The following is a 13,608-nucleotide window of genomic DNA, read 5'->3' as shown; positions in this document are numbered from 1 at the left end:
TACATGCTACATTTCAGGAAAAGTTTTCATTGAAAAGTTATTATCAGCCGGGCACGGTGGCTCATGCCTGTAATCCCAGCACTTTGGGAAGCCGAGACGGGCGGATCATGAAGTCAGGAGATTGAGACCATCCTGGCTAACACAGTGAAACCCCATCTCTACTAAAAATACAAAAAAATTAGCGGGGCATGGTGGCACGTGCCTGTAGTCCCAGGTACTCGGGAGGCTGAGGCAGGAGAATGGCATGAAGCCGGGATACACCTACTATGTACCCACAAAAATTAAAATTAAAAAGTGTTTTTAAGTCTAAGGTTTGACCACTCAGAAAATTCAACTCACATGCCTCACGCTATGTTCCGTAAATACGTTCTCAGAGTAACACTGAATAAAATGATTAAGAGCCAGTCCACTATAAGAAATCCGAGAGCTTCCTAAGTGAAAAAGTACTTCCTAAAATTCTGCACATTTTAAAAGACTTTTATTTAATCTGGATTATTTTTGCCCAAGAACCTCAATTCCGTATGAGAATGTTTCTAGTGGAGCACTTCAACCTCCCCTGAGAAAGGCCGGGGTGATGGAACTCACGAGACTCCCCAAGGACAGAAAAACACTTACAACGTGGAAAGACAAAATCAAGACACAAACTGTGCAAGGTGCACACATGCACAGCCCAGTCTAGTGGCCATGACCCAGGAGGGCCCAGGGATGGGACTGGGATCCAGCTTCCCACTCACTGGCCGTGTGACCTGGGCACATCGTCCCCTGCCTCCTGCCTCATGGGCTGCTGACACACACCAGGCACGGAGGGGGAGAACTGCACAGTCAAGGCTACAGAATGGGTGGCCATGAGGATGAGCGGCAGCCAGGGGGAGGTGAGTCCAGGGCTGTGCACAGAGAGCCACAGTTGCACAGAGAGCCACGGTTGCACAGAGAGCCACGGTTGCACAGAGAGCCACCGCTGCACAGAGCGCCACGGTGACCATTCTCTGCAGGGGGTGCTTCCTTTCTCTTCTGTCCTTCTGTATTGAAATGCAAATTCTCTATAAGCAGATACCAGTAAACAAAGCACACAAAAAAATATGCCTTACTGCTAAAAAAAAAAAAAAAAAAAAAAAAAAAAAAAAAAAAAAATGAGGTTTATTCAATTTCTCCACTGCAGTGACAAGATGGGCGGAAGAAAAAAAAGAAGAAGAAATTCCAATACATTACTTAATATTATTTTCTAACCATGAAACCATGGAAAATTGAAATAAATTTTCATTTCGGCTACCTAATCTTAAAGAATTTCAGAATACCCCCACCACTGCACCATTTTTCAACACTACTTCAAATTAATCCATGCAGAGTGGTTCATGGTCCCTTAAGTGAAGTGACAAAGCCTCGTACTAGGATACAAAAAGGATGATGGAGTTTCCTCGAACTATCTAGACTTGTAACTGTTTATTTTTGAAAGACTCACTGCTATAGGATATTGGTGAAGAGAAACCAAACCCGGGATGCTGGAAGCCAGGGAGGTGATGTGGTGGTCTCCTCCCCAGTGGGGTGGCCGTGTGCCAGTCCCAGCCCCGCCTGAGAACATGTGTCCTCACCTGTAAAATGGGGTAACAACACACCTGCCTCAGGGTGTCACTGCAAGGAAGCAAGTCAGCACATGGTGAGCACAGGAAACAGGCCCAGCCCGGAGCTGCACCCTGTCAAGCTCAACGGGGGCTGGAGGCCAAGAGCAGAGATCCCTCCCAAGCACAACAGTGTTCAAACACCAGAGGCTGGGCACCAGCAGGCAGACCAGAAAGAAGATACCCCTGGGCTGGAAACCAAGGCTGTGGGCTCAGAGCACCTGCCCAGAGCAACACCCTGAGGTCGGCTCTCCAGCAAGCGGCTGCCGGCCCCTCTCACACACGGCTTCTACCTAAGAGACAACACAGGTGCCAGGTTAGCTTTACCTTGTGTAGGTGTTTAAGACCCACGTCAAGAGGCTCACGATCTCATTGGCTTCCAGGTCTTCCGATGCGAGGTCCTGCATCCGCGTGCTCAGGGCTTGGTGGTACATGTTCAGGAGGTTCTTAAAGATCTCATAGTGGGGAGGAAAGCACTGAACCATCAGGTTTTTGGCGACAATGAGGTCATCCAGGACGTACTTCCTTATAATTTCCAGGTGGCGGACAAGCCACATCTTGTCAGACTCTCTGGTATCTGCCTGTGTGCCCTCAATTCTGGTGGTCACAGTCCTCTCCAAGATGGTGAACATTTTCTCCTTCCAATTCTTGGGCCTCCCAGGAGGAACAAAGCCAGTTTGCTTTTTCCGGTCAAGTATGCGCCTGTCAATTTTCTCTTCCCTTTCAATGATCCTGACAACTGAGACCAGCAAGGTGGGGTCACGGCGGACAGTGACCAGTGACCTCTGCAGCACCATCCACAGCTGCTTAGCCAGCTCATCAGAGAGCCCCTGCGTGCTGCCAAAGTAGCCATGGATGAGGGTCATGTCACGCGTGTTCCCACTGTCCATGCGGTACTGCTCGTACATCAGCCCGTCCCGGGAGCACTCCAGGTCCATCAGCTTCCGGTGGGCTTGCAGGAGTGCCCCTTGTTCAATTAGGTCCTGGGTCTCCCTCACAATCTCAGGCACTAGGGAGAAGGCACAAGACACAACATAAACAACCACCACCACATAAAAGGCTGCCTGCACGCGGTGTTCTGGGAACACGGCAGAGCAGGAAGCCACATCTCCCTAGCTAACAACAACTGCAATGGCAGGATGTGTCTGAGGTAACTATCTTTGGAACTCTGGAGTCTACTGAAGGCATAAATGGTAAACTGTGGTTAACTGTGGTCATTTGCAGCTCTCAGCTGGGCAGTGGCTACCGAGGCCCCACCTCCCACCCCGCAGGCAGCTGTGCATGTGCTGATGTGTTCCTAGAGCTGCCTGCACACAGCCTGCAGCCTGGCTGGGCAAAAAGAACCCTGTCCTCCACACCGGAGATCTGTACTCAGATCACTGACTGCTGCTTCTGACCACAGAGGTGCGAAGAGGTAAGTGGCCACTGTTGCATCTTCCCCTATTCACAGGTCCCTCCTCACCCCCACACAGCTCCAGGGAATTTAAAGGGCCAATGTCTTCACCAGCCCCTTCATCTGTTCCCCTTCTTGAAAGCCAGATATTTATGAATAAAGACATTCAAAAGTAACTGCATTTATAGGAAAAATTCGGAAGTGGCCAATGCATGCCCAGGCAAAGGCATAGGCTCAGAAAAGACTTGACACGACCTTGAAGTTCACACCTCAGGCTGTGCCTTGGCACAGAGAGCCTACAACAACCAAAAACAAGAATCATCATCCTGGGAAGGGGATCTGATTTCCAGAGTTATCACATTATTCGATTCAAGTGTCCATTTTTCAACAACAAAAACATCACAAGGCACCCAAAGAAAGAAGAAAGTATGGCCCATTCAAAGGAAAACATAAGAAACTGTCCCTGTAAAAGATCTGATGGCAGATCTACTAGAAAAAGACTTTAAAACAACTATTTAAAGATGCCTAAGGAACTTAAAGATGTGAAGAAAGAAACATGTATGAGCAAAATGGAAATACCAATAATGAGACAGAAAATCCAAAAGGAAACCAAACAGAAAATATGAAGCTGAAAAGTACAATAAATGAAATGAAAAATTCACTAAAGGGATTCAAAGGCAGATCTGCACAGGCACAAGAAAGAATCAGTGAATGTGAAGACAGGACAATGGGAAATATCAAGTATCCGGAACAGAAAGAAAAAAGATTGAAGAAAAGTGAACAGAGCCTCAGGGACCTTGTGGACATCATCAAGCAGGCCAACATATGCTTAGTGGGACTTTTAGAAGGAGAAGAGAGAGATGGGCAAGACATTATTTGAAGAAATAATAGGTGAAAACTCCCCACATTTGATGAAAGACATGAATATGAAGATCGAAGAAGCTCAATGACCTCCAAGCAAGAGGAACTCAGAGGTCCACACTAAGATACAACTTAATCAAACTTTTGAAAGAATTCTGAAAGCAGCAACTTGTCAGAAACAAGGGCTCCAAAATAAGATTATGAGCAGATCAGATTTCTCACCAGAAACTTTGGAGGCCAGAGGCAGTGGGATGACATATTCAAAGTGCTAAAAGAAAAATACTGTCAACCAAGAACCTTAAATCTAGCAAAATGGTCATTCAAAAGTGAGAGCGATATTAAGACATCCCCAGATAAACAAAAGCTGAAAAGCTTGTTACCACAAGATCTGCCCTGCAAGAAATGCTTAAATAGAGTCCCACTGGTTGAGAAGAAAGAATGCCAGAGAGCAACTGGAAGCCACGTGAAGAAGCAAAGGCCTCAAAAAAGGTAAATTCATGGACAATCGTAAAATCTAGTATTATTAACACTTCAGTTTTTAACTCATCACTCTGTTTTCTACATGACTTAAGAGACTAATATTTTTTCTGGTTAAAAGGGACAAATAAAAAAGAAACTAATACATTAAAAAATAGTCTAAAAGCTACTAATACTGTAACTTTGGATTCTAACTCCACATTGTTTTCTACCTAATTTTTAAAAATGAATGCATTAAAAAACAATTATTAGTCTATGATTTTGGACACACGATGTATAAAGATGTAATTTTGTGAAATGAACAACCCAAAGGGAGTGGAGATGAAGCCATATAGGGACAGTTTTTGTGTGTTATTGAAGTTAAGTTGATATAAATTCAAACTGAAGCGAGATAATGTTAGATGTTAAGTGTAATCTTTATGGTAGGCACAAAGAAAACAGCTATAGAATATACGCAAAAGAAACAAGGGAATTAAAATGTTTACTACCAAAATAATCAAAAGCACAAAAAAAATGCAGAAATAAGAGACAAAAATGTTATATTGCATATAGAAAACAAACAGCAAAATGACAGAAGTCCCTTCTTATCAGTAATCACTTAAATGTAAGCTCTTCCATCAAAAGAGGTAGGCAAAATTAATTAAAATCTTCAATCAAAAGAGGTGGGAAAAATTAAAATCTTCGATCAAAAGGGTAGACAAAATAGATTTAAAAAATAAAACATGATTCAACTCTATGTGTTCACCAGAGACTGACCTTAGAGCCCAAGACACAAATAGGTTGAAAGTAAAAGGGTGGAAAAAGATATTCCATATAAATAATAACCAAAAGAGAACAGGAGTGGTTATACTAATAAATATGAAATATACTTTAAATTAAAAAAAAAAAAAACTAGTCACAAAGAAGGCCATATGTATTAATAGAAGGTTCAGCAAGAAGATGTAACAATTATAAATATTTCTGCATTTACTAACAGACCGTCAAAATACATGAAGCAAAAATGGATAGAACTGAAGGGAGAAACATTCAGTTCTGTAATAGTCGGAGGCTTCAATATCTCTCTCTCAATAATGGACAAAACAAGCAGAGAGAAGCTAAACAAGGAAAGAGAGGACTTGAACAATGCAACCAACCAACCAGACTGAACAGACACAGAAAGAACACCCAACAACAGAACACACACTATTCTCATGTGCACATGGGACAGTCTTCAGGAAAGACCATGGATTAGGCCTCAAATTAAGACTCAGGTTTTTAAAAGATAAATATCATACAAAGTATCTTCTCCAAACTCAACAGATGACATTAGAAATCAGTATCAGAAGGAAAACTGTAAAATTCACCAATTTGTGGAAATTAAACAACGTACTCTTAAACAATTAATGGGGCAAAAAAGGAAACATAAGGGACTTTTGTTTTGTTTTGTTTTGTTTTTCAGATGAAGTCTCACTCTTGTCCCCTGGCTGGAGTGCAGTGGTGCGATCTCGGCTCACTGTGACCTCTGCCTCCTGGGTTCAAGTGATTCTCCTGCCTCAGCCTCCTGAGTAGCTGGGATTACAGGCGCCTGCCACCACGCCCGGCTAATTTTTATATTTTTAGTAGAGACGGGGTTTCACCATGTTGGCCGGGCTGGTCTCAAACTCCTGACCTCAGGTGATCCGCCTGCCTCAGCCTTCCAAAGTGCTGGGATGACAGGCGTGAGCCACCGCACCCAGCCATAAGGGATATTTTTAAAAACCTAAGAGAAGAATGAAAATGCAGACGAATCAGAAACCTCGCACACTCATGATGGAAAATGCTGCAGCCACCGGAGGAAACAGTCTGGCAGCTGCTCAAAGATTTAAACATAAATTACCACATGGTCCAGCAATTACACTTGTGTGTATATACCAGAAAGAAATAAAAGTAAAACATCTGTACACCCATGTTCACTACAGCATTATTCACAATAGCTAAAACGTGGAAGCAATTCAAATGTCCACCAACAGACAAACGGATAAGCAAAATGTGGTCCATCCATACAATGGAATATTATTCAGCCTTAAAAGTGAAGGAAATTCCACAATACCACAGCATAGAAGACCCCTGAGGACATCATGCTGAGTGAAATAAGCATGTCACAGAAAGACAGATAATGTGTGATGCCACTTCTATGAGGTCTTCAGAGTCATCCAATTCACAGAGACAGAAGGCAGAACGGTGGTGACCAGGAGCTGGGGCAGAGGGTGCGAAGTCAGTGTTTAATGGGTACAGATTTTCATGTCTGCAAGATGAAAAGAGTTCTGAAGACGGATGTGGCAATGGTTGCACAACAATATGAATGTTCTTAATAGTCCCCAACTGTACACTTAAAAATGGTTAAGACGGCAAACTGTACACGTGCATTTTAGCAGAAGAAAAAATGGGGGAGGGGAGCTGTGTACACAGCATTGCTGAGTTATAGGCAATGAGACAAGTCTGAAGGCAACCAAACCAATCTTCTCAATGAAAATTTATCCGTAACAAAAAACACGCATACCACGCAGGCTCATTTGTTCACCAAGGAAAGGAAATTATTTTCAACTGCTGTGGATAAACTAATTCCAGTAATGCACCTTTTTGGTCATTAGGCATTAGTTTAAAAGACCGGAAGGAAATGTAGCCAGCCAATACGAAATAAGAGGAAATTAACTAGAAAGCTGCCAGCTGAGCATCACCAAGGAGACTCCGTCGAGAGGACTTTATTCCCGTTCCAGGCGGCCCACAGTCACCAAGAAGAGCTGCTTTCTGAGTTGGCAGCACAGTGGCGTTTGTGTTGGGCATGCACAAAGAGACACGGACTGCAGCCACACGTGACCCTACGGATCACGCCCTGGAAGAAGGGCACACACAAAGCAATGGGACAAGGTGCTCGGCAATGCTGCAGCCGCAAGCACGAGAGGAGGGCAGAGAGGACAGGGTGGACGGGACACGGGTTACCAAGGTGCGCTGTGGGCAGCTGGGGAGAACCGCACCAATTCACACGTGGCCTCAGGAGCCGAGCAGCGTCACAGACGATGCAGCACAGCCACCGTGGAGGGTGAGCTGGGGCACGTGACGGCTGCGGATGCGGAAGTGTCATACAGATATCAGGGCAGAGACGTCTGGTAGAGGAACAGGAAGAACTTGCCAAGAGGCCAGAGACAGGAACAAAGAAAGGGAAGGAATCAGACCCTGCCAAGGCTTCTGAGTTGGGGACTGGAAGGATGCTGCTGACCTTGACACAGAGCGGGGACCAAGGGGAGGGACGAGGCTGTGGAAGCAGCTCCTGTCACAGCAAGCAGGAGGAGACTGTGAACACAAATGCTGGGAGCCACCACCCAGGGCCAGCTGGCACCGTTCAGGGACAGGTTACAGGGCCCTTGGCATCCTTCTAACTGAGGCATTCAGGGAGAAGACTGAAAGGGTCACTCCCCCACGGCGCTCAGCCCCGCCTCTGCCCTGGCCTGTGCACACACGCTTCTCCTCCCGCCTGGGAGCTGCTGCTCGCCTCAACCCTTCTGCTCTGGGATCTGCTTGCTCTGTCCCATGCACAGGGTGGCTTCTCCTGCAGCTCCTTTTAAACATGGGCCATGGCGTCTTCATTCTTCTGCACTCACAGAGTCTAACAGCCACATCGCAAGCAAGGGAACGACACTCAGCCAGGGAATCCCTCCACACTGCATTTGCTGGGCAACCCGCTTCTGGGCCTCTGTCCTGACACTGAACTACAAGCCTTCTCCTAGCTGTTACATGCTCAGCTGATCACTTCCATCCACGTTCAAAAAAAGACGCTGAGCAGACAAGAATCACACTTACCGTCTACAGGTCTACAGTGCGGGCTGCAAAGCACACTGCACACAGAGCACTCAGTGAGTCATGCAAAGACAGTGTGAGCGTGGGCAAGTGCCTCGGCGTCTGGCTGGTACCTGAGAAGATGTTCTTGAGGTTCTCCACGGCTGCGGCGAGCTGGCTGTGCTGCACCACGGCATCTTTGACGTCCTTGAGGCTCTCGATGGTGTTGATGCTCTGCCTCCAGTCCTTGCTGACGTCTGCCAGCGACTGCTGGATGTCTTTGACGTCATTCAGGGCGTTGTGGAGCTGGCTGAGGCCTGTGCGCACCCCGTCCAACTGTGACTGGATGGCGGCCTAAAGAGAGACGCCACACGGGTGAGCAGAGCCAATGATAGCCATGCGCTGCCTCCTGAAGAACAAATCTTCCCCAGGAGGGTCAAGTTCAGGAAAGAGCCACTGAGTAGCAGGAAACAGTCAATACCCAGAAAAGAAAATAAAATTAACAAGGATTTAATTGATTCACAGTGTACCTTTTTCTTCATTGCTGCCTGGGAACAGAACAATGATGCATTTTAAAGCCTTGATGAAAAAGGTCAGGACACTCCTCATCTAGCCTCACACCTGGTGATCCTGGACACTACCACGGGTCTGCCCTGGGCCGTGGCCTGCTATGGTACCTTCAGAAGGATGTCACCCATGCTCTCCCAGGCATCCTAGGTTCCTAAAAGGTCTTGTCTAGGCAGAGAGAACGGTCAGGACTTCACTAGCTTGGGGCGGGGGAGTTCCTGCTGTTCAGCCAGGACCACACTTGGCCCCAGGAGGGCTGACCCACAGGACAGAATCGGCACCTGAGCTTCAGATCCGCTCTCTGTCAAATGTGAGTTAAAACAATCTGAACAAAATGCCCTCTAGTGGTGCTCTGTAGAAGAGCTTTAAATAAGACTACTACTCCTTCCTCCAGTATTGTTTAAAATCTTAATAGACACTTTCAGGGTGTTGTTTTTGTTTCTGTGTTTTTTTTTTTCTTTTTGAGACAGAGTCTCACTCTGTTGCCCAGGCTGGAATGCAATAGCACGATCTTGGCTCACCGCAACCTCTGCCTCCTGGGTTCAAGCGATTCTCTTGCCTCAGCCTCCCAAGTAGCTGGGATTACAGGTGTCAACCATCATGCCTGGCTAATTTTTGTATTTTCATAGAGACAGGGTTTCACCATGTTGACCAGGCTGGTCTTGAACTCCTGACCTCAGGTGATCCGCCTGCCTCGGCCTCCCAGAGGTGCTGGGATTACAGGCATGAGTCACCGCACCCGGCCTCAGGGTGTTTGAAAGGTTGTTCCTTTGGTGTTTTCACCATTCCCACTGTCTTCTAAGCAAAGCTACTGAGTGGTAATACACTGCCGAAAGTAACTGCTCAAGAAAGTCCAGCTCTGCCTCCTTGCACATTACCATAAAGGCTAGTTTAGCAAAATCATCATGGTGATGTCAAGCAAGAACCTGAAGCCCAAGACAGATCCTGGGAGTGGGGCAGGTGGCCTCACCTTCAATCTGGCCTCCACGGAGGCCTTCTTCCGCGCTTCTCTCCTGCGATACTGCTCCACCTTGTCCAGCTGGTCCGGGCGCTGGAGCATCCCAGCAACCCTTTGCACTGCTGTCGCAACGGCCTCCCGGTCTGTCTCCTTCATGGTGAAAAAGCTGGTGGAATCCTCACACTGTTCATGCTAGGGGTGTTCTCTGTGCACTGCAGGAGTTGTTAGGATGGTAGAAACGTTACGTACAAAACCTCCCCCAAACTATCAGGTGATCACAGTGGAGCTACAAGGAGAGCCTCTGAGATCATTAATCCAGGAAACCTCAAAGAAAGCTGAACTAGGATGAGGAACTCCTTGATAAGATAAACAAACCTTCGTAACACAAACATGGAGAAGTTATACCTTTAAGGGGAGAGCAGGGGGGTTTCACAGGCATGAGAGACATGGACATTGGGAAGATTCTAGATGTGGGTCCCAGACCACCCACCATGTAGATGTCAGCCTCAAAGGCACATCTCTCCCCAAGACAGGGCTGGTTTCTCATTTCGGGAGCTTTCCCCCAGCACCTTGGCCAGGCCTGTGGGCAGCTGCACCAGGACCCTCAGTGAAGACAAATACAGCGTGGACAACTCCCCCGACCAGGTACCACAGCTGGAGGCCCAGCACAAGCCCCACAATTCCCACCCTATAAAAGTGACAATAGTCAGCCAGGCCCGGTGGCTCACGCCTGTAATCCCAGCACTTTGGGAGGCCGAGGCGGGTGGATCATGAGGTCAGGAGATCGAGACCATCCTGGCTAACATGGTGAAACCCTGTATCTACTAAAAATACACACAAAAAAGTTAGCTGGGCATGTTGGTGGGTGCCTGTAGTCCCAGCTACTCGGGAGGCTGAGGCAGGAGACTGGCGTGAACCCCGGAGGCGGAGCTTGCAGTGAGCCGAGATTGCACCACTGCACTCCAGCCTGGGCGACAGAGCAAGAGTCCATCTCAAAAAAAAAAAAAAAAAAAGAAAGAAAAAGTCATTATTGTCTTGGGTATCCAAAACCCCATTTCCCCCTTTTTTAACTGTCCTAGAAAACATCATGCTTCCCTCCTTTATGCAGGTCCCGTGCAGACCACAGGTGCTCAGATGCCAGGCAAGCCTGCCTTCCATGCTCCCTCCACCATCGTCCTCCTCGGGGAGCTAACACAGCTGCTTGGTGAGCATCAGTCAATGTGGGAATCCGATACACCTGTTCCCCTTGACTTCAGCTGTCTGATTTTCATCTTCATGAATATTAAAAAGATTCACCTTCTCCTGGAATTTTTCATTCTCCATGCCCACATGCTTTCAGACACCTCTCTTCTCCTTTTTCATCTGGACCTACATTGCAACCTTTCCTTTCTCTTTATTTTCTGATTATGAAATTTGGCATACCAACGTAGAAAATCTGGACAGGACAAAAATACAAAGATGCCAGAGGCAACTCCCCTTAAATCCCATCATCTATGGGCAACTCCTCTTAAATCTTGCTACCCAGGGGCAACTCCCCTTAAATCCCGCCACCCAGGGACAACTCCCCTTAAATCCCGACACTCAGGGGCAACTCCCTCCAACAGGGCTTGTTTCCTTCCAGTTTTTTCCCTTTGAGTTTCTTTTAAAGCTAAGATTCCACTGCTTATATGACTTTGTAGGTGCACACTTTTGTTTTCTTATTTTGTTTGGACATTATCATCAGCATTTCAATTGACATTAAAGCCTGTATGACTTTGATTATAGGGCTGGATAATAACCCAAGAAGTGGACCCCCAGCCGCTCTGCTGGGGCACGCGGTGAGGTGGCTGCGCCCATCACCCAGCCGCTCTACTGGGGCACGCGGTGAGGTGGCTGCGCCCATCTTAAGGCTGGAGTGAAGTCTGTCACGCTGTGGGTGGAAGCCAAGGCGATGTGAGTGGAGAGCTGTGAAGCAGAGCTCGCCTTGGAGTCAAAATAAAGCTACTCATGTGGAAAAAGGGAAAATCTGGAGTTAAAAAACACACCGCAGAGGCTTCCATCCCAGCCTGAAGACTAAAGATTTTGGGTCACAGAAGCCAAAGAGGAACTCAGAGACCATAAACAGAGACCCAGGTCCAGCCCCTACCAGGGCCTTTCTGACTGCCTTCCCCTGGCGCTGGCTCCGCTGTGAGCCTCTCCACCGAGCGGGGGGACACCCTACTGAGGGGAACATCAGCACCCACGGGGACACCTGCGCCAGGGAGACACCTCTGCCGGGCAGACACCTCCGCCAGGAGGGACCCCTCACCGGGGGGACGCCTGCGCCGAGGGGAACACCTGTGCTGGGAGGCACCTCACGGAGGGGACACTCCGCTGGAGGACACCTGCACCTTGGAGGACACCTGCACCTTGAAAGCTTCCTAAAGGCCAGGAAGGACGCTTGTGCCCAGAAGGACACCTGCTCCGAGGAGGGACACCTGGTCCGAGGGGGGACACCTGCGCCAGGAAGGACAACTGCGCCTGGGGGGGGACACCGTCAAGGGGACACCTGCACCAGGAAGTACACTTGTGCCTGGGGGGGACACCTGTGCTTGAGGGGACACCTGCACCTTGGAGAACATCTGCGCCGAGGGGACACCTGCGTCAGGAAGGACACTTGTGCCTGGAGGGGCATCTGCCCCAAGGAGGGACACCTGCTCCGAGGGGGTACACCTGTGCCAGGAAGGACACCAGCGCCTGGGGCGTGGGGGAAGACACTGTTAAGGGGACACCTGCACCAGGAAGGACCTTGTGCCTGTGGGGACACATGTGCCAAGGGGACACCTGCGCCTGGGGGGGACACATGTGCCGGGGAGGACACCTGCGCCGAGGGGACACCTGCACCGAGGACACTCGCACGAGCAGGATACACCATGGGGTCCGGAACGGCCTCCCCGCCCTCCAGGTCCCGGTCCGGCCTCACCCTACGCGCCCCCGCGGCAGCCAGAGACAGGGAGAGCAAGGATGAAAGACGGCGACCACCGCCCAAGGACCCGCCGGCCGTCAGGACCTGCCACCGACTCACCCTCTACGGCTACGCCGCCGCCGCCTCCTCGGCCTTCGCCGCCTCCGCCTCCGGGGTCCCGGCCGGAAGTGGACAGCGCGCGGGCACTTCCGCTTCCGGCAACGGCGCCGGAAGCACGGGTCCGGGCCCTCCCGCGGGGCGGGTACTCGTCTCCCGGCCGAGCGACTTCAGCTTGGGGAACTGCCCCATGGCCGCTCCCCAGCAGGACAGGGTAACCGCCGGAGTGGGGGGCTCCTTGTCCGTCCCAGCCCCCCCAACTCAGGCCCTCTCGCTGCCCCTGGCGACCACCGCGTGCGCCCTTCCCCAGGGCGGGCGCAGTCCTGGACGCCTCCGCCGAGCGTGACTGCCTGCATTTTCTCTCCTTTCCCTTCCCAACCTCCGGAGAGAAGACAGCCCCAGAGCCGCTGTCTCCATCCTCTGCTGATGCCTGATGTCTTTATGTTGGCCTCGTCGTCCGCACTGCAGTGTGGCAGGGGCGTCCCTTGTTTCCTGCGGACTGAGGTGGGCGCCGGGCATTTAGTAAACGAAGAAACCAAAACGGAGAAGGTTGGGAATCAAACGTCTGTCATACCTGCCACCAGCAGACAAGCGGCTTTGGGTACCTCCTGGACCCAAACACGAACTCAGCCCCTCCAGGAGCGCAGTCATGGGCACCCACGTGGGAACAATGCCAGTGGGATGGGTGGCCACCGGATGTTTCCGGGGCCCCTCAGAGGCCCAGCAGCGCAGGTCTTGGAGAATGAATGTGGGTCACTGGGCCGCGCTGCAGAGGGCCGGTCCTGAGTTGCTGCCTGGAGGAGAGGCCCATGGCCAGCACTTGGCTTCACCTGGAGGAAGCAGCACGTGCTAAACCACGAGCGTTCAGGGTTTGTCTGTTTGATAAAGGATGCTGGCTTTGACA

At 49.5% G+C, this 13,608-nt stretch overlaps 2 protein-coding genes across 8 annotated transcripts in view; one reads left to right on the top strand and one right to left on the bottom strand.

Moving 5' to 3' along the window:
• The window catches only part of EXOC3 (exocyst complex component 3), a 27,417-nt gene extending 14,593 nt beyond the window's left edge, over positions 1-12,824 (bottom strand). For 2 of the 7 annotated variants that reach the window (XR_008547843.2, XM_016952872.4), the window contains exons 1-4: positions 12,708-12,800; positions 9,677-9,876; positions 8,274-8,493; positions 1,944-2,625 (exon numbers count right to left, since the gene is read on the bottom strand). Coding sequence is in view for 4 of the 7 variants with exons in the window: in XM_016952872.4 (XP_016808361.1) it covers positions 1,944-2,625; positions 8,274-8,493; positions 9,677-9,820 (1,046 nt within the window). In the remaining 3 variants the exon portion in view is untranslated. Of the gene's footprint in view, positions 1-1,943; positions 2,626-8,273; positions 8,494-9,676; positions 9,877-10,960; positions 11,100-12,707 lie in introns of all 7 variants that reach the window. The other 5 variants (XR_008547844.2, XM_054684104.2, XR_010157099.1 and 2 more) reach the window with 5 other exon arrangements.
• Positions 10,799-13,608, top strand: LOC750771 (uncharacterized). Its single transcript, XM_054684889.1, has 2 exons — positions 10,799-10,868; positions 12,673-13,608. The coding sequence occupies exons 1-2, from the start codon at positions 10,799-10,801 to the stop codon at positions 13,488-13,490; spliced, it is 888 nt and encodes a 295-aa protein (XP_054540864.1). The 3' UTR covers positions 13,491-13,608.

Source organism: Pan troglodytes, chromosome 4, assembly GCF_028858775.2.
Source record: "Pan troglodytes isolate AG18354 chromosome 4, NHGRI_mPanTro3-v2.0_pri, whole genome shotgun sequence".
NCBI classification, from domain to species: domain Eukaryota; kingdom Metazoa; phylum Chordata; class Mammalia; order Primates; family Hominidae; genus Pan; species Pan troglodytes.
The sequence above is the reverse complement of the archived record's forward strand: the minus strand, read 5'-3'. Positions and strand labels throughout refer to the sequence as shown.